The sequence below is a fragment of the Triticum aestivum genome, chromosome 5A, assembly GCF_018294505.1.
Source record: "Triticum aestivum cultivar Chinese Spring chromosome 5A, IWGSC CS RefSeq v2.1, whole genome shotgun sequence".
NCBI classification, from domain to species: domain Eukaryota; kingdom Viridiplantae; phylum Streptophyta; class Magnoliopsida; order Poales; family Poaceae; genus Triticum; species Triticum aestivum.
Genome location: NC_057806.1, coordinates 290,671,177 through 290,693,104, shown reverse-complemented (window position 1 = coordinate 290,693,104; position 21,928 = coordinate 290,671,177). Strand labels below are relative to the sequence as shown.

Genomic DNA, 21,928 nt, shown 5'->3' with positions numbered 1-21,928 from the left:
CGATCGCGCCGCCGCCATGTCGAGCGCCGCCACCACCGGTTCCACTGCTGCGGGCTTCCTCCCGGCCTCTCTTGCGGCTCTGCTCAACCTCCCGCTCGATGCCGTCTCTGTTCCGGCTCCGATCGGGACAAGGAGCATCGGCTCCGTCTTCTCCATGCCGCCGGCGCCCTCGCTTGGGCGTGACCTCGTGGTCCACACCGTGGCACCGCCGTCCGCTGCGGACTCCGCAGGCGTCGTCCCGCCGCTCCTGCCGCAAGCGGATCACACTGCCCCGCTGGCGGGGTTTGCGGCGTCCGCCCCGGCCGCGGGCCTTGCGGCGTCCGCACCGGCCGCGAGCTTTGCGGCGCCCGCCCTGGCTGCGGTCCCGCCTCCTCCCGCATCGGCTTCGGTGCCTCCGGCTGCCTCCATGGTGTTTGCACCCCAGGCAACCTCCTCGATGGGATTGTCTTCGCCGCCGCCGTTTCACTTCGGTCATCTCATCACCATCAAGCTCTCCGCCGACAACTACATTTTCTGGCGTGCGCAGGTTCTCCCACTCTTGGGGAGTCACTACCTGCTAGGCTACATCGACGGATCGCTTCCCTGCCCACCCGCGCTGGTAGACAGCGTGCACGGTCCGGTCTACAATCCGGCCCATCGCGTCTGGACGGGGCAGGACCAGGCGAACCTCTCCTCCATCCAGGGGTCGCTCTCGCCGGCAGTTGCCGGCCTTGTTGTCTTCGCGAAGATGTCTCATGAGGCCTGGACCATCCTTGAGCACACCTTTGCAGCGCAGTCCCAGGCTCGTGTCTCTGCACTCCGTCGTCAGCTTGGAGAGTGTCAGAAGCTTGACTCCACTGCGACTGAGTTCTACAACAAGGTCAAGGGCCTCGCCGACACATTGGCCTCCATTGGACAGCCCCTCACCGACTCCGAGTTCAACTCGTTTATTGTCAATGGTCTTGATGAGGAGTATGATGCCTTAGTCGAGATCATCAACGAGCGGGGCAACTCGACACCCATGCTGGCACACGAGGTTTTCTCTCGGCTCCTTCTCACTGAGCAACGGGTCGAGACTCGCCGCACCAGGGGCACTGGCTCCCTCTCTGCCAACGTCGCCACCAAGGGTGGCCGCTCTTCTTCATCACCCCGGTCTCCCTTGGGGCTGCCACCGTCGCCCGCCTCGGCCCCCCCACCTACTGCGACCTTACCGGGGGCTGGCGGTCCATGTGTGTGTCAGCTTTGTGGCCGCGATGGGCACTGGGCCTCCAAGTGTCATAAGCGCTTCCAGCGAAGCTTCCTTGGTCTTGGCAATGACGGCAAAGATACACGCAACAATGCCCGTCAGGTCGCCATGGCTGATCGTCCCGCGCCGCAGAAGCAACAGGGACACACTCAGTCCTACTCCATCGATCCACACTGGTACATGGACTCTGGGGCGACAGAGCATCTAACCAGCGAGATGGGGAAGCTTCACACTCGTGAACCCTATCATGGCTCCGACAAGATCCACACCGCCAATGGAGCAGGTATGCACATCTCTCATATTGGTCAAGCATCTCTTCTCACTAGACATGCCAATAGGAGTCTTCAGCTTCGCAATGTTCTTCGAGTTCCATCTGTGACCCGTAATCTTCTTTCAGTTCCTTAACTCACACGTGATAATAATGTGCTTTGTGAATTTCACCCTTTTGATCTTTTTATTAAGGATCGGGGCACGAGGGACATTCTTCTTAGTGGGCGGTTGTGCCAGGGCCTCTACCGTCTGGAGCATCCTGGTGTCGCTCGTGTTTTCAGTGGAGTTCGGGTCTCCCCGTCACAGTGGCATGCTCGTCTTGGTCACCCGGCCACACCTATTGTCCGTCATATTTTGCGTCGTCATGAGCTTCCTAGTTTGTCTAGTCATAAAGATGTAGCAGTGTGTGATGCTTGTCAGCAGGGGAAGAGTCATCAACTTCCTTTTTCGGAGTCCAGTCGTGAGGTGAAACATCCTTTAGAACTTGTGTTTTCAGATGTATGGGGTCCTGCTCAGACTTCTGTCAGTGGTCATAATTACTATATCAGTTTCATTGATGCTTATAGTCGCTTTACCTGGCTTTACCTTATTAAACGCAAATCTGATGTGTTTGATATTTTTGTTCAGTTTCAAAAACATGTTGAACGTCTTCTCAAGCACAAAATTGTTCATGTCCAGTCAGACTGGGGGGGCGAGTATCGCAACCTCAACTCTTTCTTTCAGTCGCTTGGGATAGCTCATCGTTTAGCATGTCCACATACACATCAGCAGAATGGTTCAGTCGAACGTAAGCATCGTCATATTGTTGAAGCTGGTCTTACTCTTTTGGCCCATGCATCTGTTCCGTTTCGGTTTTGGAGTGATGCTTTCACCATTGCATGCTTTCTCATCAACCGTACTCCTACTCGTGTTTTAAACATGAAGACTCCCATTGAGGTTCTCCTTAATGAACAACCTGATTATACCTTTCTCAAGGTATTTGGGTGTGCTTGCTGGCCGCATCTTCATCCATATAACAAGCGCAAGCTTGAGTTTCGTTCTAAGAAGTGTGTTTTTCTTGGCTATAGCTCTCTTCATAAAGGTTACAAATGTCTTCATATTCCCACTAATCGTGTCTATATATCTCGGGACGTCGTGTTTGATGAGCATGTTTTTCCCTTTGCCAACCTTCCTGTGTCCACTGTCGAACCACCATCCCTGCATTCATCCTCTGTTGCTTCTGACCAATTTGATGATGTTGCATACTCTCCTTTGCTGTTACCTAACCATGGTGCAGGAACCGGACGTGGAGCTCGTTTGGAGCTGTTGGAGGATTCACCATCATCATCGTCGTCTTCTGGTGGGCACGTCGATCGCCCTATGTTGCATGGCATCGATTCGCGTGCCCATGCATGGTCACCCGACGAGCCAGTCGCGCCGAGCATCTCCACTGCTCGGTCCGTTTCGCCAGCGGCCGCCGAGTCGCCCGCGGCTCGGCCCGTCACGCCGTCTTCGCCTGCGGCTCGGCCCGTCACGCCGTCTTCGCCCGCGGCTCGGGTCCTCACGTCGCCTTCATCAGCAGATCGGCCCGCGACACCGGCCGCGCCACGGCCCACTATGCCGAGCTCGCCATCGGCCCGGTCTGTGATGCCGGAGTCGCCAACTGCTTCGTCTGCTCTGCCGGTTTCGCCGGTGGGTCGGCCTTCTTCGCCAACTGAGTCCGAGGCTACCGTGACTAGCTCCTCGTCACCGGCTGACTCGTCAACGTCACCGTCCTCCAGCCCGTTGCAGGCTGCTCCATCGACCTCGGTGGTTCCTGTGTCCCGACCACATACACGCAGTCGCAGTGGCATTTTCAAACCTAAGGAACGTAAGGATGGTACGGTTGCTTGGTTGGCTGCTTGTTTGGCTGCTGCTGTTGCGGATCCATCTTCTGAGCCTCGCTCATATCAGGCTGCCCTGCGCATTCCACATTGGCGAGAGGCTATGGAGCAGGAGTTTCATGCTCTTCTTTGTAACAAGACATGGACTCTCGTTCCTCCACCACCACGGGTAAATGTTATTGACTCAAAATGGGTATTCAAAGTGAAGAAGCATTCGGATGGATCTATTGAGCGTTACAAAGCGCGACTTGTTGCTCGCGGTTTTCGGCAGCGTCATGGTCTTGACTATGAGGACACCTTCAGTCCTGTCGTCAAGCCTACCACTATTCGGCTTCTTCTCTCCATTGCTGTTTCTCGTGGTTGGTCACTTCGTCAACTTGATGTGCAGAATGCTTTTCTACATGGTTTTTTGGAGGAAGAGGTTTATATGAAACAGCCGCCTGGTTTCTCTGATCCTGATCGTCCTGACTATATCTGTCGTCTTTCCAAAGCACTATATGGTTTGAAGCAAGCTCCTCGTGCCTGGCATGCCCGCCTTGCCTCTGCCCTTCGTGCTCATGGGTTTGTGCCGTCTACTGCTGACACTTCGTTATTTCTTCTACAGAAGCCAGAAGTCACTATGTATCTTTTGGTATATGTCGATGATATTATCCTTGTCAGCTCTTCTCAATATGCTGCTGATGCTCTTGTCTGCTCTCTTGGTGCTGATTTTGCGGTCAAAGATCTTGGGAAGCTTCACTACTTTCTTGGAGTTGAGGTCACTTCTCGTGCTACTGGTCTTGTCCTTACGCAGAAGAAGTACTCCTTGGAGTTGTTACAGAGAGCTGGCATGCTGAAGTGCAAACCGACCACCACACCCATGTCGTCTACCGACAAGATAACAGCTGTTGATGGTGAGCTTTTGTCTCCTGCGGATGCCACAGAGTACAGGAGCATTGTTGGTGGACTTCAGTACTTGACGATCATGAGACCAGATATCTCTTATGCTGTTAACAGGGTTTGTCAGTATCTTCAGGCTCCCAGAGATACTCATTGGGCTGCTGTTAAACGCATTCTTCGTTATGTTCAGTTCACCCTGACATTTGGTATGCATATTCGGCCGACTTCCTCTCGGGTCCTTTCGGCCTTCTCTGATGCAGATTGGGCTGGTAGCCCAGATGACAGGCGATCCACGGGGGGTTATGCAGTATTCTTTGGCTCTAATTTGATCGCCTGGAGTGCTCGGAAACAGGCTACTGTGTCACGTAGCAGTACTGAAGCTGAGTACAAGGCTGTGGCTAATGCTACTGCAGAGATTATTTGGGTGCAGTCTTTGCTTCAGGAGTTGGGTTTGTCTCAACCACAGCCTCCTATTCTTTGGTGTGATAACATCGGTGCTACATACCTTTCTACAAATCCAATATTTCATGCCCGAATGAAACACATTGAAGTTGACTATCACTTTGTACGGGAACGTGTATCACAGAAGCAACTCCAGATCAAGTTTATCTCATCTAAGGATCAACTTGCAGACATCTTCACTAAGCCTTTACCGCTGCCACAGTTTGAGGCTTGTAGGCGCAATCTTACCCTTCTCAGTTCTTTAGAAAGTGGCTAAGATTGAGGGAGGGTGTTAGACTATGTATAGCTTCTGTACCTATGTACGTATATGGTACATATTGTAACACAACCATTATATATAATGAGATAAGCCACCCCTAGAGGGTTGTGCTGGTTCCCCAAAACTTATTGTCTTACAGCGGGCCATCCGCTTGCCATTGAAAAATTTGGATTTTCATGTAGCAATGGATTCGTGGTCGGCTCCCGTCTGGGGTGGAGGTTCGCAAGCGCAATGGACCTGGGACTGGCCTCTACCCGCTGTGTGGGACTCTAGAAGACTCCAATCACATCTTCTTCTCCTGTGTAACCGCACAATTCGTTTGGAGCTGCTTTAGACAAGTGGTGGGAGGGGATTGGTGCCACACCAACTTCCCGGACCTCTTTGCCGAACTCCAGAACTCCCCTCTGCCTTCTCGCCACATTAGGTGGCTCGAGATTGGGGCACTCGCGTGGACCCTCTGGACCATCCGCAATAGGCTTGTGATTCAGCGCATCCCTCTCCGACGTGCCACCGACGCTCTCTTCAAACTGTCTGGTTTCTTGCAGCTCTAGCGGCCGCTTAGCCGCCCTCGGGATCGGGACGCCATCACCGCCTTCATCGCCGACCTCCGCTCGATGGTCGTCCGCTTATCGCCGCCGCTTCCTCCGCCTCCCCCAGAGCCTGATTAGATGCCGGGCTTCGTCGTCGTCGCCGGCTGCGGCCGCCTTTTCTTTTTGTGTTTTGGGCTTGTTGAGCTGTGCCCTTAGAAGAACCTTTGTATTGTTGTTGTGTCTCTCGGGTGTGTGTGTGCTGAACTAGTCCGTGTATGTGTGCTCTTGACGGTTTGCTTTATTTATAAAGCGGGGCGAAAGCCTTTTTCGGTAATATCTATAATTGGATTGAATAATTATACATATGGTGACATGCATGGCCAATCTCCGTCCAAGCTAAGGCGGAGTAAAAACTGTACAAACCAGCTACAGTAGCTAGCCGGCAACCAGAAAACAGTGTGACTGAAAACAAAAACTCCCTGAAAATAAATACTCGGAAAACCGAAAAGGGTAAGTAGCTAGGGCTAAGGAAGAGGCAGGCAGGGGAGATCAATATTTAATACTACTATAATCTGAAGCTAACTTGTGCGCAGAAGCTTTAGTTATCAGCTGAAGCTGCAAATAAGCATTCTTCAGATGCACAGTTCCTCAAGAACTTCATCATGGTTGTGCCAACAGTGGTGCTTGAGCTGCTTCTTGATCGAGCTGGTCCTGATCTGCAACTCCAATGTGTTTGTCTTTGCTCTCTGGATCAAGCATCCAAGCAAATGCCAATGATACTGCCTGTAGAAATGTTGTACTTGAGATTTGTTGTTGCACATTTTTGTGAACATACTATCCATTCCAAGAGGAAGAGGAATCATTTTTCTAAAAGAAGAGAGGAATAGGACTGACCAGGAAGAAACCGGCGACAAGAAAACTGAAACCTTTGCAGTTGAAGGGTGCTTCTTCCGAAATAAAGTAGGCTGGAACCGAGTTGCGGAAAAGGTGGAGATCAAACCATAATTCATGCATATAAGACATGGTAGAGAACTGCTGGCTTGTTCTGTACTCTATTTAATAATTAATAAAAAATGGTTGTCTGCATCACAATGATGCAGAAGCCGGGGGTTTCAACCTCCATTTCAACAAAAGGCATGGCAGAGAAGTGCTGGCTTACAGGTTAGAGGACTCATGAACAATGGGGCCATCAGTATAGCTGTGGATTTCACTGTTGCGATGAATCCCTGTGCCTTTCCCTGCAAAGGCCAAAGCCATCAGGAGCAGAGGAAAACTAGGCGGTTAGGTATCACGCTTGGATTTTCAGATTGAGGCAAGAAATGTTTCACTGGTTTAAATATACCTGGTCAGCTGAGACTACTTCCCTAGAGATGATCGCATAAGTCTGTACATGTTAAAAGGAAGCTCTATATTAAGCTTATACTCCCTCCGTCTCAAAATTCTTGTCTTAGAATTGTCTAGATACAGATGTATCTAATACTAAAACGTGACTTGATACATCCGTATTTAGACAAATCTAAGACAAGAATTTTGAGACGGAGGGAGTATATTATTGAGGTGTAGTATAAAAATGTGACACAATCATTGAATTAACTGCGGCAAACTTTTTTTTTGTATTTACATTTACAGTATAGGTAAAAACAGAGGGCAATGACTTACAGCCGGCTTGACCAGACAATAGATGATACCCAGTGAAGAAGCAAAATATGGAGCCTGTAAGGTTAATTTGTAATGAAAGAGAGAGACATTTGTAGACATCAGTCACGGCAAATCTGTTTGGACATCAGTGAACTGAGCTAAAAATATGTGGCAAGTACGTACCCACCAACTCCAGGCCAAGCCGTATAGCATAGCCTGAATAAATAGTTTTCAGAATCCATCATTAAATTTTGTAACACCGCAACAGCTGATATTAATAGAAATAAACTTGGCATAATACTCACATAAGCAACCGATGCAAGTATTGAAATGCACAGGACTCCCTTCTCGCCAATTGCATGGATAGCAACTGGGAGTATCAATATCTGCAGTTTGAAAAAAGTTACTACAAACTGCAATTTTTATCAATAGGACAATGCACCACTTCTGGTTGTAAAGTACTCTAGTACAGTACCTGAGAAAAGATTGAACCAATTCCAACCACCATTAGAATTTCGGAGAACTGATTCTTGTCAAATCCAAATACCAACTTCAGGTAATACTGCAAAACATGAGATGAAGATGAACTGGCCTAAGTTTTCGGAACACCGTAGCAGAGTAAAACAGAACAGAGACGTATGATTACCAGTAGAACATCGCTGATGCCAATCATGCCCAACTCGTAGAAGAAGGAAATGTATGTGATTCGCTTAAGTGTGTTGCTAGCAAAACATCAACATTAGGTAAGGTCAGAAAATTGCATCACAAGTTGCAAACTGTTTCCTAACTGAAAACATGAGCGTTACACATGTTTTTAGATTATAAAGGACCAGCAAATTACTCAACCATACCTTTAAAAAAATTACTGCACAATAGAAAATAGTATTGCATATGTAGATGTATATAAGAATAGTTGCTTACTTGATTTTGATCATGCTAATGTTGTCCTTGATAGACTCCCAACGCTGCTGCGGCAAACCGAGAACCAAAGACGACAAGGACAAACGCTGACACGAAGCAGAGGGAGCTTTCTGAAGTGTCTCAACCAGACAAACCTTCATGTAGACCACGGAACAGACCAAGAGAAGAACCGAGACCTGTCAACGCATAAACAAACCGGTCCAGAATTTGTAAAAGTGAACATGAAGCCAGCAAACAAGTTTCAGCTAGTTGACAATGTACCTGGAAAATCCACTGCTCGGGCAGAAACCTGGAGAAGACGTTCCCCAGGGAGTGCGAAGCCGACAGGATCCCGGTCATACAGCCAAACGCGAAGGCCCTCTTGGACGGTTCAACCAAATCCGCCTAATTCAGCAGAAAAAGTGTCAGATTTTCGACTCTTGGCGACCGGGATCGCCGTCGAGCACATACCGTGTACGCCAATGCGAGGCAGGTTATGGTCCCTTGGCCGATCATGAATGAAAGGGTGCGTGTGACAAGGTAGACGTACACGGCCACCTTGGTGCTGCTCAGAGCAAGCACACCTGCAACAAGCATATGAACGCAATAGTTATGAAAGGTTGATTGTTGATGCAAAAGGTAGAAATATTGTAGAACAGGAAGAGAAATGAATGGTGTGGTTACTGTAGGGGATGATGGAGGTGCCGGCGGCGAGGATGAGGAGAGGCTTCCTGCCGTACTCGTCAGCGAGCTGCCCCATCAGAGTGAATCCCACCGCCCTGAAAATGCCTCCAACCTGCACGCAACCCCAACCCAACGATCAAAACTCAAGGCAAAAACAACCATGGTTGACCGTGGCTGTCTGGAGGGAGGGGATGGAGCTGACCGTTTGGTGGAGGCCGGTGAGGTAGATGGCCTCCGGGCAGGAGGTGCTGCCGTCGCCGGGGCAGAGGGAGGCGGTGGTGACGTCGACCAGCACAGGCACCGTCATCTCCTCGGCCACCCAGTAGAGCACCAGCCCGACCAGCAGGTGGGCCAATGGCTTGAGCACCCTCATGTCTCCCAGCGCCAGCTTCCCCTCCGCCGCTCCCACCATGCTCGCTGGTCGCTGCCGTCGCCGCTCTGCTGGCTGCCGTACGTCTCTGACCTCGTTTGCTGCCGGCCTGGCCAGATTAAGGCGCCTAGTTAACCCATGGTGCGGAGTGGTTAAGCGGCCATCTTCATGAGGGGTTCTGATGGAGGAGCGAAAAAGAACCGCGCGTCACTGTCTTGCGCTCTTGGTCAAGTTGCCCCAAAAAGCAGAAAATTATTCCGATTACTTGGTCGGAAATATCTCTCTCTGTTCATTCATTGGTGACACCCTTTTTTTAGCATTATGGCCACTGTTCTTCGCTTCGTCGTACTAAAGCGACGGCCGGCCGTAAACTCATTTATCTGCTTATTACTAAGGCTTAAACCATTGTTCTTTTGGGTGAAAGAAGAACTTTCTGGCTTCCTGCGCATGAAGCATGCCTTGGTTTGCCTGTCTTTCGTGGTGAACCTGAGGTGGTGGCTGCCATGAAGTCCTGACGGTTCTAAGCCATGGCGCCGTTGGCACGCTTATGTGGCAGTGGCCTAGTGGATTTCGCCGGGTAGATCTATTGGGACCCGTACGTGCCATGAATGTAATTTTGTCCGGCAGTTAGTCCTTTTTCTTCTAGAATAAGCACAAGCATGCGAATCATATATTCACACAAGAAAGGGCAACATGCCCAACCACAGTTTTACAACACCAGGCACAAAGCACTGGCTCAACGTGGAACCATAGTGGAAAAAAGAAACTCTACAAATACCAAAAGAATGCGGAAGTACCACCTTGAACTTTGAAAGGGACCATTATATGAAGGTGGGGATCCTCCCAAAGAATGCGGAAGTACCATCTTGAATCTTGAGAGGGACCATTATATGAAGGAGGATGATCCTTCCAAAAGAAAGCTAGCGGTCCTTCCAAAAGAAAGCGGAAGTACCATCTTGAATCTTGAGTCCATTTTTTATTTTAGGATTTCTTCCTAAAGGGTATTCCAATGCCATTAGTTTTTTTTTTGCGAAAATGATCCAGATTTATTATCAAAATTCATTGGAAGTACATAGCACCTCAAATATAATAAAAATTACATCGAGATTCTGAGACCACCAAGCGACCACTACCGCTGTCAGAACGAGCCGCCGATGCACTGCTTGCCGCTCCCATACCGGAGCCGCCTCGGTCTTGTCGACGACAACCGGGAAGTCTTCGTGCACGTGCCCCTAAGGACCAGTGCCCGGAAGCCTCATTTTTTATTTTTATTTTCATTTCATTTTTGTTCTTCCTTAAAGGTAATACCACTACCACAAATTCATTCTTCCTTGTAAAAATCATCATTTTGATTTTTTTCCTCTTTAAGGCAATAAAAATGCCACCAATTAATAGTCCCTATGTAAACTAATATAAGACATTTTAGATTACTACCTTCTTAGGGCACTTGCCTTTTGCGAAACTTCACTATTATATGCTTATTCTTGCTTTCTTTTTTTCAAAAATCGCAATTTCCATTTAAATTGTGTGCAAATTTTGTCATTATTTCATTTAATATTTATATTTTCTTTGTTTTTAACTGTAATACCAATGCAACTAATTCATTCCTTCTTACAAACTACTAATTCATTGGTATTACCACTATTTCATTTTCTGGTTATAAACTTAATTATTTTGATTGAGTTTTTTCTTTTTTGTTCTAAAAGGGTAATACCAATGCCACTAATTCACTCTTCCTTACAAAATTTTGTTAATTTGTTTTTGTTTTTGTTTCATATTATTTTAACTTAAAAGGGTATTACTAATGCAACTAATTCATTGTTCCTTATAAAACTTCTTTATTTTTATTTTGGTTTAATTTTTATTCTATTTTCTCTATTCTTGAAAGATAATAACAAAGCCACTAATTAGTTCCTTCTTAGAAAATTTTGTTGTGAAATTTTCACTGTTATATGCTTATTCTTGCCTATTATAAAAAATGTAATTTCCGGCAAATTGTAAAAAGTCATTATTTGATTTAATGTTTTATATTTTATTTGTTTTTAAGTGTAGTACCAACGCCACTAATTCATTCATTCTTAGAACCTACTACTTAGTATTACCACTGTTTCATTTTTCTTAGAAAACTTCATAATTTTATGTATACCATTTTCTTTTATTTAAAGGGTAATACCATTGTCACTAATTCATTCTTCATTACAAAACTTCATTCTTTTGTTTTTGTTTTTGTTTTTATTTCATATTTTCTTGTCTTAAAGGGTAATACCAATGCCACTAATTTATTCTTCCTTACAAAACTTCATTCATTTGATTCTGTTTTCTTTTTAATTTTATTTCTTCTCTAAGGGTAATATCAATGCCACTAATTCATTCTTCGTTATAATAATTAAGTTTATTTGTTTACTTTTTATATTTTATTTCTTCTTTAAGGGTAATACCAATTCCATTAATACATTGTTCATTGTATAATTTCGCTATTTTGATTTTGTTTAAAATTTTATTTTATTTGCTTTCTTCTTTAAGGGTAATAAAATGCCACTAATTCATTTATTTTTAGATTTTTTTCTGAAAATTTCACTATTATATGCTTATTCTTGGATATTTTAAATAAGCACAATTTAGGTGTAATTGTTTGTAAATTATGTCATTATTTGATGTATTATTTTATTTTATTTTAAAGATAATACCGATGTCGCTATTATATTAGAGAAAATTGCACTATAATTGGCTTATTATGTGCAAGTTTTTAAAGGTTTTTTCATTTCCTTTCTTCTTTAATGGTAATATTGTTGCCTCTAATTTGTTCTTACTTAGAAAACTTCAATTTTTAATTCCGATTCAGTTTTTGTATAGGGGAATAAGAAGGGTGGTGGAAGAAGTTGCTTGGGCCATTGGATCAAGATGGGATGATTGATGTAGGGTGGAACCCTAATCGGCCGATCTTTCACGAAAGGAGCGGATCCCGCGATGAACACGAGGAACACGAGGGGGAAAAGAGGGAAAACACAAGGGGAAACACTAAACCAACACGAATAAGTCACACATGTGCTAGATCCTCGAGTACATAAGGAAAAATACACGATCCACGGACAACTAAGGACGATACAAGGGTAGCCGGTCTTCTCCGTGAGGAGAACCCCTAAAAGGGGTCTTGAATCCGCTTGGGGGATCTTCTCCGGTGGAGGCTCGAATCTCCGAGAAGGTAACCAAGTGGATGAGCAAAGCTCTCACACAAAATATGAGCTAATCCTTTGCTAACCCTAGAAAGGAGGAGGGAGAGGTCTATATATAGTCTTAGTGTAAAAGGGGGCAAAAAAGGGGTACATGGGCTGCGGCCCAACACATGGCAGCGCACAGGCGCCGGACGTCCGGGAGTCACCGGTTGTCCGGAGGCTCGCGAGGGTCCGGACGTCCGGTGCATGTCGGACGTCCGTAGATTCGGCTCGGGTGGACTTCGGTCGGACGTCCGGTCGGGGTCGGACGTCCGGAGCCTGGAGGTCATCGGTTGTCCGTAGCGCTTCGGAAATCCGTAGTTTTGGCTCGGGTATGGAAGTGTCGGTCGTCCGGAGAGGGCCGGACGTCCGGAGCCTGGAGGTCGTCGGACATCCGGGGTTCGTCGGTCGTCCGGAGCCTGGGGACTTCGAGCAGTTCTTCTTCTTGTCCCGTGACCTTGGCGTCCTCACCGTCTTGTCCGTTCAATGTAGTTGGTCCATGGCCTTCCTCCACGCACCTGATCACACATAGGGTTTCCGCTTGAGGTAGTAGCCAATTCTCATGCATGGTAAGTGGTAGTTTGGAGAGGAGTGAGTTCACCTTAGTTTCAAGAGCTCTTGCACGTGCTCGTGTCATTGGTCCGCTAGTCACTTGGTGAGACGATGGTAGGTCCATGGGGATGACCTTGGGATGCTCCGCATCATCTCCTCGGATCAAATTCTTCATCACCATGGTAGGGTGAGAGATCTTTGATGTTGAAGATGTCGCTCACGGAGTACTTGTCGCGTGGAATGTCGATCTTGTATGCGTTGTTGTTGTAGCGTGCAAGCACCTTGAAGGGTCCATCTGCTCGTGGTCGAAGTTTGGACTTGCATTCTTGGGGAAAGCGGTCCTTGCGAAGGTGTAGCCACGCGAGATCTCCAATGTTGAATACCATAGGTTGCTTGTTGAAGTTGAGCTTGGTCGCAAGGCGTTGAACTTGGCGCTCGATGGTGTTTCTTGTATCTTCATGCACTTTCTTGAGATGTGTCGCTCGCGCACTTGCGTCCAAATTGATGCGCTCATGGAGTGGTAGAGGAAGAATGTCCAATGGCGACAATGGGTTGAATCCGTAGACGACCTCGAAGGGGGGCTTGCCGATTGTTGAGTGTCTTGCTCGGTTGTAGGCGAACTCGGCGATAGGTAGGCACTTCTCCCACTCCTTGATGTTCTTCTTGATGAGTACTCGAAGTAGAGCGGAGAGTGTGCGGTTGGTAACTTCCGTTTGGCCATCGGTTTGCGGATGATACACCATGGAGAAGAGTAGCTTGATTCCGAGCTTGGCGCACAGGGTCTTCCAAAAGTAGTTAAGGAACTTGACGTCGCGGTCCGAGACGATAGTCTTTGACACTCCATGTAGACGCAATATTTCCCTACAAAAGAGAGTAGCAACATGTGAAGCATCGTCTATCTTGTTGCAAGGAATGAAATGTGCCATTTTTGAGAAACGGTCCACAACGACAAATACCGAATCCTTCCCATTTTTAGTCCTAGGCAATCCAAGTACAAAGTCCATGTTAATGTCTTCCCATGGTTGATATGGAATTGGTAGAGGCATATAAAGGCCATGGGATTGAGCTTTGGACTTAGCTTTGCGACATGTAGAGCATCGGTTGGTGAAGCGGTTGACGTCACGAAACATCTTGGGCCAATAGTAGTTCTTTGAGAGTGTAGCGAACGTCTTGTCACGTCCATAATGTCTCATTAAGCCTCCTCCACGAGATTCCTGCAAAAGCAACAAACGAAGAGAAGACTCGGGGATGCAAAGTTTGTTGGCTCTCATAAGATATCCATCTTTGATGTAATAGCGTTCCCAAGAGGTGTGCGTCAAACACTTGGCATAAGGAGTAGCAAAAGTATGATCATGCTCATACAAGTCTTTTATATGCTCAAAGCCAATGACATCCAATTCAACTTGAGTAACAAGCATGCATATGCAGGAAAGGGCATCCGCCACAATGTTTTGCTTACCTTTAATGTACTTGATGACATAAGGAAAAGACTCAATAAATTCACTTCATTTAGCATGACGCTTGTTCAACTTGGTTTGGCTATCAATATACTTGAGCGTTTCATGATCGGTATGAATAATAAATTCATGAGGGCGAAGATAGTGTTCCCATTCACGCAAAATGCGGACTAAAGCATAGAGCTCTTTGTCATATATGGGGTAATTGAGTTGCGCGCCGGAGAGTTTCTCACTAAAGTAAGCTATGGGGCGCTTCTCTTGTGTTAACACACCTCCTATGCCATTACCACTAGCAACACAATGAATCTCAAAGGGTTTGTCAAAGTTGGGTAAAGCAAGCACGGGAGCATGAGTAAGCAAATTCTTAAGCTCATTGAAAGCGGTATCTTGGGATGGTCCCCAAACAGAAGGCGCATTCTTCTTGCTCAAAGCATGCAAAGGCGAAGCAATGTTGCCAAAATCTTTCACAAAGCGACGATAGAAACCTGCAAGGCCAAGAAAGCTATGCACTTGTTGCAAATTGGTTGGTTGTGGCCAAGTCTTAATAGCATTGATCTTGGACTCATCAACATGAACACCCTTAGAAGAAACAACAAACCCAAGAAAACGAGCTTGTCAACGCCAAAAAGGCATTTTTCCATATTAGCATAGAGATGCTCTTTTCGAAGAGTTTGCAAAACGGTTCGGACATGGGTGACATGCTCTTTGAGAGACTTGCTAAAAATAAGGATATCATCGAAGTAGACCACAACAAACACACCAATGTAAGGGCGAAAGACATGATTCATAAGACGCATAAAAGTACCCGGTGCTTCCGGTAGACCCATATGCATGACTAATCATTCATACAAGCCAAACTTGGTTTTGAAAGCAGTTTTCCATTCATCACCCTCTTGTATGCGGATTTGATAGTAACCACTTTTAAGATCAATTTTTGAAAAGACAGTGGCACCACTAAGTTCATCAAGCATATCATCAAGGCGTGGAATGGGATACCTATAACGAATGGTGATAGCATTGATAGGTCTACAATCGGAGCACATGCAAAAGCTACCGTCTCGTTTTGGCACAAGAATGACCGGGACAGCACAAGGGCTCAAACTTTCACGGACATGTCCATGGTCTATGAGATGCTTTACTTGCCTTTGTATTTCTTTGGTTTCTTCGGGGTTGACGCGGTAGGGAGCTTTGTTCGGAACTGGTGCTTCGAGGATGAGGTCGATGCGGTGCTCGATGCCTCATAGTGGAGGTAGTCCCGGAGGTAGCTCGTCGGGGAAAACATCGTGAAATTCCTGTAAAAGAGAAGACAACACTATAGGAAGAGTGTGAGAGGTGTTAGCTTGTGGTGCATTGTCCTTGCACAAAAGGACGTAGTGTAGGACACTAGATGGGTTCTCACACACTCCTCTTATCTCACCGTTGGTGGCAAATAGGACTAAGTTCTTCTTTTCGCTCATCGTGGAGGTGCTCGATTTGGGCTTGTGGCGCTCACTCTCTTTTTGGTGGCTCGCTCTCTCACTATTATCTCCATGATGGGTGGCTTGCTTGTCGGCGATCACTTGGCTTGGCGACATTGGACGAAGGACATACTCCTTCCCCTTCATCTTGAAGATGTAGTGGTTCGTTCGGCCGTTGTGGATGACTCCTCTATCAAATTGCCATGGGCGTCCAAGGAGAAGGTGGCAAACGGTCATTGGAACGACGTCGCACTCCAAGGTGTCTTCGTAGGCGCCAATTTTGAAGGAGACTTATACTTGATGCTCGACTTGGATAGTGCCGGAGTCGCTAAGCCATTGCACTTTGTATGGATGTGGGTGCTTCGTCTTGGGCAATTGGAGCTTGGAGCAAAGTTCTTCCCTTGCGAGATTATGACAACTCCCTCCATCGATGATGACCTTGACGGATTGTCCATTGATGCCGGCCTTGGTGTGGAATATGTGGCATCTTTGGTCTTCTTCTTGGTGATGTTGGCGAGTCAAGATCTTGGAGACAACAAGAGCGGGACTTGAATCTTCATCGCAAAAGACTTGTTCCTCTTCATCGTTCACTTGCCGGTGCATGGCGACTTGCTCGATGGTGCCCATTTCTCCTTCACTCATGGAGTCGTAGGTGCCGTCGTTGTTGAGGATCATGGTCCGTTTGTTGGTGCACTCATAGGACTTGTGGCCTCGGCCTCCGCATGTGAAGCATTTGAAGGAACTTGCCCTAACGGTCTCATCGGTGGGGGTTGAGGATGATGAAGCTCTCGGCTTGAAGTTGCCTGTAGTAGGAGGATGACTTGGAGTTGACGAAGCTTTCTTGGAACTCGACTTGTCGATGTTGCTAGTAGAAGGCTTGATAGACGGTGTTGGATTCGTTGAAGCTTTGTTGTTGGAGAAGCCGTAGGACTTGGATGAGAACTTAGCATACTTGAAATCGTCTTGCACTTGACGTTCTGTCTTTGTAGCTTGATGCACTAGCTCGATGAGGTTCGAGTATGGTTGGAAGTCGGCGATCTTCTTGATAGGATGGTTGAATCCATTCAAGAAACGTGCCATAGTTTTCTCATCATCTTCCGTGACATTAGCTCGTATCATGGCAATCTCCATCTCCTTGTAGTACTCTTCAACGCTCTTGGTTCCTTGCTTGAGTAGTTGGAGTTTCTTGAAGAGGTCGTGGTTGTAGTAGGTTGGCACAAAGTGTGCTCTCATGACATCCTTCATTTGTGCCCAAGTAGTGATGGGTGGTTCACCTCTTGTCTCTCGACGCTCGATAACTTGTTCCCACCAAATGATGACATAGTCTTGGAACTCAAGGGATGCCATCGTGATCTTCTCCTCTTCTTCATAGTTATGCAAACAGAAGATTTTGGCGACCTTCAATGCCCATGAAAGATACTCTTCGGGATCATTGCTTCCGTTGAACTTGGGCATGGTGAACTTGAGCTTGCCGTAGCATTGCTCTTCATTGTGTTGGGGTCGGGGATGATGACGCCCATGTTGTATATGATTGTCAAGCTCGTGTCACTCTTGGTGAGGAGGGTTGTCGACCTCATGTTGGTCTCGTCGTGGAGGATTTCCATTGTCTTCATGCTCTTGACGAACTTTATGTTCTTGGCGAGCTTGTGGAGGAGCTTGTCGAGCTTGATGTTGCATACGAGCTTGATGTCATCGTTCATGAATTTCGTCGTGAAGTGCTTCCTCTTGTTCATGAACTTGTCGGCCTCGGTTGGCTACGGCTCGACTTGAATCTTGGAGGGCTTGTTGCTCCTCAAGTGCTTGAGCTTCACGGAGTTGTTGTTCTTGGTGTTATGCTTCGGCATCTTGTGCAACTTGGTGTAGACGCGCTCGCTCTTCCTCTTCATGTTGGCGTTGTCATTGCCGTTCTTGTGCTAGAGCAAAAGCCTCTTGGGTTTGACGTTGTCGGTGCTCTTGAGAGTCGATGTTGCGTAGAGGATTGAGGCTTGCTTGACGATCGTTGCACGTGGCACGACGTAGAGTGTTCGATGTCGATGTACTTGAGCCGGAGAGGGTGAAGTCAGAGTGTCGACTTGAGCGGGTCCTTCTTGATGAAGACGAAGTGGAAGAAGAGCGGTTCATCAACAAAGCGCGAATCTCGTCCATCCTTGCGTCATTCTCTTGCTTGTGATCGTTGAGCTTGTGGTCGAAGTAGTCCCTTGTACGTTGCTTGGAGAGTCGCAAGTCGGCAGCGAGGTTGTCGATGCGTTCACTCATTGCTTGTTGCTCTTGATGCAAAGCACGTTGTGCACCAAAGAGGTGGCTCTTGGTGATGCAGGAGTTCATGTCGTCGTCGTGCTCAATGAAAAGTGGGTTGGTAGAAGTACTTGGCCTATCCGTCATTCCAAGACAAATGTGAGTGGTTGAAAGAGAAGAACAAATACCAAATGTACCTTGACCGAAGTTGAAAGTGGATCGATGATCACTCCAATGTAGGACAAGGAAATAGCACAATTGATACTAGCTATTGTCGGTTTCTCACACCTACACAAGTAAAAGCTTATGGTGGAGCTTGGTTAGGATGGTGGCACAAAATTTGATGCAACTGTAAGTGAGCTTCAATAATGTTGGAAAAGATTCGCAAGATGCAATGTAACAAGTAGACCAAGCATATAAGGTACATGGAAACACACACGCAAAACGATAAGTGGGGTCGTGCAACCAAGGATGAGCCAAAATGTGGAATCCACAAAAATGCTCGTGTTGCACAATACTAGTGAGACGCTAGCACGATTGCACAATAGGCGGATACAAGAACTTGTGCACAACCTACTTAGCAAAAATGCAACCACTTCTATCCCAAGTATGCTCTATGAAAGGTGTTCCTATGAGATGATCCAAGATGATCGAGTATGACAATCTTAATGTTGTATGATATTATGGTTCTTGCTTAAAAGCTCTTTGCTTATCTTTCGTTTTTGCTTAAAAGCTTGTTTGGCTCTTTGATGTTGGAGCTCTTTTCTCATGCAATGCTTCACGAACCAAGATAGCAATGATGTATGCGAGGACAACCTTGTGACACAAGAGATGATACCAATATATGCAACAATGATGTATGTATGCTATGGGGAGTATGATCACTAATATGCACAAGTCTCGTTGCCGGCAATACTCAATGGCTAGTCTCGATGGGTAAGCAACGCAAAGGAGTAAGGCTATGATGGCTATCAATGTAATGGCAAGAGTAATATGTCCAATACCACGACGAGGTTACCGTTCTTTGGTTCCGCATCCGTAAGCAAGAACGGATGACGGTGATCCAATCACGAATATCAAGATGTAGTCGAGGTGGTCGTTGTTGATGACGTGTCCGTGGCGAAGATGAGCGGCGGTGATGTCGATGTCGAACCGTACCTACATAGCCGAAACACAAAAGGATATGGAATCGCAACTCAAATTATCAAAGCTCGAAGAGGCAACACATGTCGGAGTGCGAAATGGGTAAGCAATGGTGGTGGTATGCGGAAGTGGTGATGGTATATGGGTGGTAGGAGTGCGTATGCGGAAAAGTGGGGCGGTGGTGGTGACTAAAACTGAAAAAATTCAGTTTCGTCAGTGTGGGTCGGACGTCCGGGCTGGGCCGGCCGTCCGATCGTTGGACGTCCGGTAAGGGTCGGACGTCCGGTGCCTGGGTGCAACTCGGGCATGGGATGAACTGCTAGGGTTCATGGTGGAGATGTGGAAATTCGTCGAATTCGGAGGATTTTGTGGATGGAAAGGGTGGAGACAAGGAGGAAAAGCTAGATCCACTCAAAACAAAGCTAATCCACGGATCCGAACCAACAAAATTTGAACAAACCAACAAATCACAAAAAAACACTGGGGCTATTTTTGTGGGGAATTTTCGAATTTGGGACAAAAACAACAAAAACTAGGCTAGCAACACAACGGGGAGGCTCCGAAATCGTGATCAACGAGGTTCTTGATACCAAGATGATGTAGGGTGGAACCCTAATCGACCGATCTTTCACGAAAGAAGCGGATCCCGCGATGAACACGAGGAACACAAGGAGGAAAAGAGGGAAAAAACAAGAGGAAACACTAAACCAACATGAATAAGTCACACATGTGCTAGATCCTCGAGTACATAAGGAAAGATACACGATCCACGGACAACTAAGGACGATACAAGGGTAGTCGGTCTTCTCCGTGAGGAGGTCTTGAGTTCTTCCCTAAAAGGGGTCTTGAATCCGCTTGGGGGATCTTCTCCGGTGGAGGCTCGAATCTCCGAGGAGAAGGTAACCAAGTGGATGAGCAAAGCTCTCACACAAAATATGAGCTAATCCTTTGCTAACCCTAGAAAGGAGGAGGAAGATGTCTATATATAGTCTTAGTGTAAAAGGGGGCGAAAAGGGGGTACATGGGCTGCGGCCCAACACATGGCAGCGCACAGGCGCCGGACGTCCGGGAGTCACCGGTCGTCCGGAGGCTCGCGAGGGTCCGGACGTCCGGTGCCTGTCGGACGTCCGTAGATTCGGCTCGGGTGGACTTCGGCCGGACGTCCGGTCGAGGTCGGACGTCCGGAGCCTGGAGGCCGTCGGTCGTCCGTAGCGCTTCGGAAATCCGTAGTTTTGGCTCGGGTATGGAAGTGTCGGTCGTCCGGAGAGGGCCGGGCGTCCGGAGCCTGGAGGTCGTCGGACATCCGGGATTCGTCGGTCGTCCGGAGTGTGGGGACTTCGAGCAGTTCTTCTTCTTGTCCCATGACCTTGGCGTCCTCATCGTCTTGTCCGTTGAATGCAGTTGGTCCGTGGCCTTACTCCAAGCACCTGATCACACATAGAGTTTCCGCTTGAGGTAGTAGCCAATTCTCATGCATGGTAAGTGGTAGTTTGGAGAGGAGTGAGTTCATCTTAGTTTCAAGAGCTCTTGCACGTGCTCGTGTCATTGGTCCGCTAGTCACTTGGTGAGACGATGGTAGGTCCATGGGTGACCTTGGGATGCTCCGCATCAATGATGGGCCAAATTTGGTTTTTAGCTGACTGTCTTTTAGCCTGTCCCTTCTTATTTTTGTTTTGTCTTGTGTCTTATTAGGTACTTGATCAGTTTTTGTTATGTTTCCGGCCAAGCGCAAGTATTTGGCGGGTCTTCTATTTTGTGGTCGTATAGGACCAAGTGCCCCTCTAAAAAATGACTCCAACTAAATGTTTTTTTCCAGCCCATGTATTTATTTATCCATAATACATATTGACCTATATGAATAAAATCATTTTTTTATCTCCCATGTGCTGATGTTACTGGCTTCTAGTATAATGTTATTCCTTTGTTGTTTTATGCTACGTAAAAAAAATGGAGACTTGTATAAGCCTTCCGTGTTTGAAAATTCATTGCCAGTCAAACTAAAAGGGTGCATTCATATATCCCAAGACATGTAGCATCATCCAACATATGCAAAGATTGGATGCATCTACGTGATGCATGGAGTGTTAGCGCTGCTTCGGCCTGGTTACGAGGATTTTGATTAGCACCTTTGAAAGTGATAAAATGAGGATTTTAATCAAGCACACCAGGAGACAGCGTGCAACTGCTGCTTGCTGCGGGGCGGGGCCTTATGTTAACTGAAAAAATTGACTAACCAGAAATAATTTTCCAGTCACCTTACCATTTTGTTTTTAACATAGTACAGACGTAAACGCTCATATATACATTTAGGCGCCTTGTAGTCACCATAGGCGCCTCGTAGTTGACGGAAACGTCTCCTCCCACTGAACATACATCATCAGAATTTATGAAATAAATCTAGGATAAATGCGAGTACCGGGACTTGAACACTGGTGAGCTGGGATACCACTGTCCACCTAACCATCCAACTACAGGTTGGTTCACGTCACCTTACCATTAGTCGGCCCGATATCTGAACATGTGAGCACGTATTAAGCATAATATGAATGTCTATGATAACAAGTACGCCTAATACGTGGTCAATATATAAGGATGAACCAATCATACCCTATAGTTGGCTGGGATAAAGCAGCGATGGACAATGTTTTTGTCGGCCTTCTTTTAAGCATCGCCAACGATGGTGATGTTAGGGACGTCGAGGACATAGTCAAAGTAGTGTACGAAATCAATAGAAGACTATCTCCAAATAAATTAAATTTAAATTTAAAGTTGCACTGTATTATTTTTTAAAAA

The 21,928-nt window shown here is 46.8% G+C and overlaps 1 protein-coding gene across 1 annotated transcript; it reads right to left on the bottom strand.

The window, feature by feature from the left end:
- Positions 1 to 5,809: 5,809 nt before the first annotated feature.
- LOC123106818 (tetracycline resistance protein, class D) lies at positions 5,810 to 9,278 on the bottom strand. Its single transcript, XM_044528861.1, has 14 exons — positions 8,912 to 9,278; positions 8,710 to 8,821; positions 8,497 to 8,609; positions 8,308 to 8,430; positions 8,047 to 8,222; positions 7,772 to 7,847; positions 7,601 to 7,687; positions 7,431 to 7,511; positions 7,309 to 7,341; positions 7,147 to 7,200; positions 6,830 to 6,871; positions 6,647 to 6,725; positions 6,382 to 6,452; positions 5,810 to 6,270 (listed from the first exon to the last, which is right to left on the bottom strand). Exons 1-14 carry the CDS (start codon positions 9,119 to 9,121, stop codon positions 6,148 to 6,150), a joined length of 1,380 nt encoding a protein of 459 aa, XP_044384796.1. The 5' UTR covers positions 9,122 to 9,278; the 3' UTR covers positions 5,810 to 6,147.
- Between the last annotated feature and the right edge of the window lie 12,650 nt (positions 9,279 to 21,928).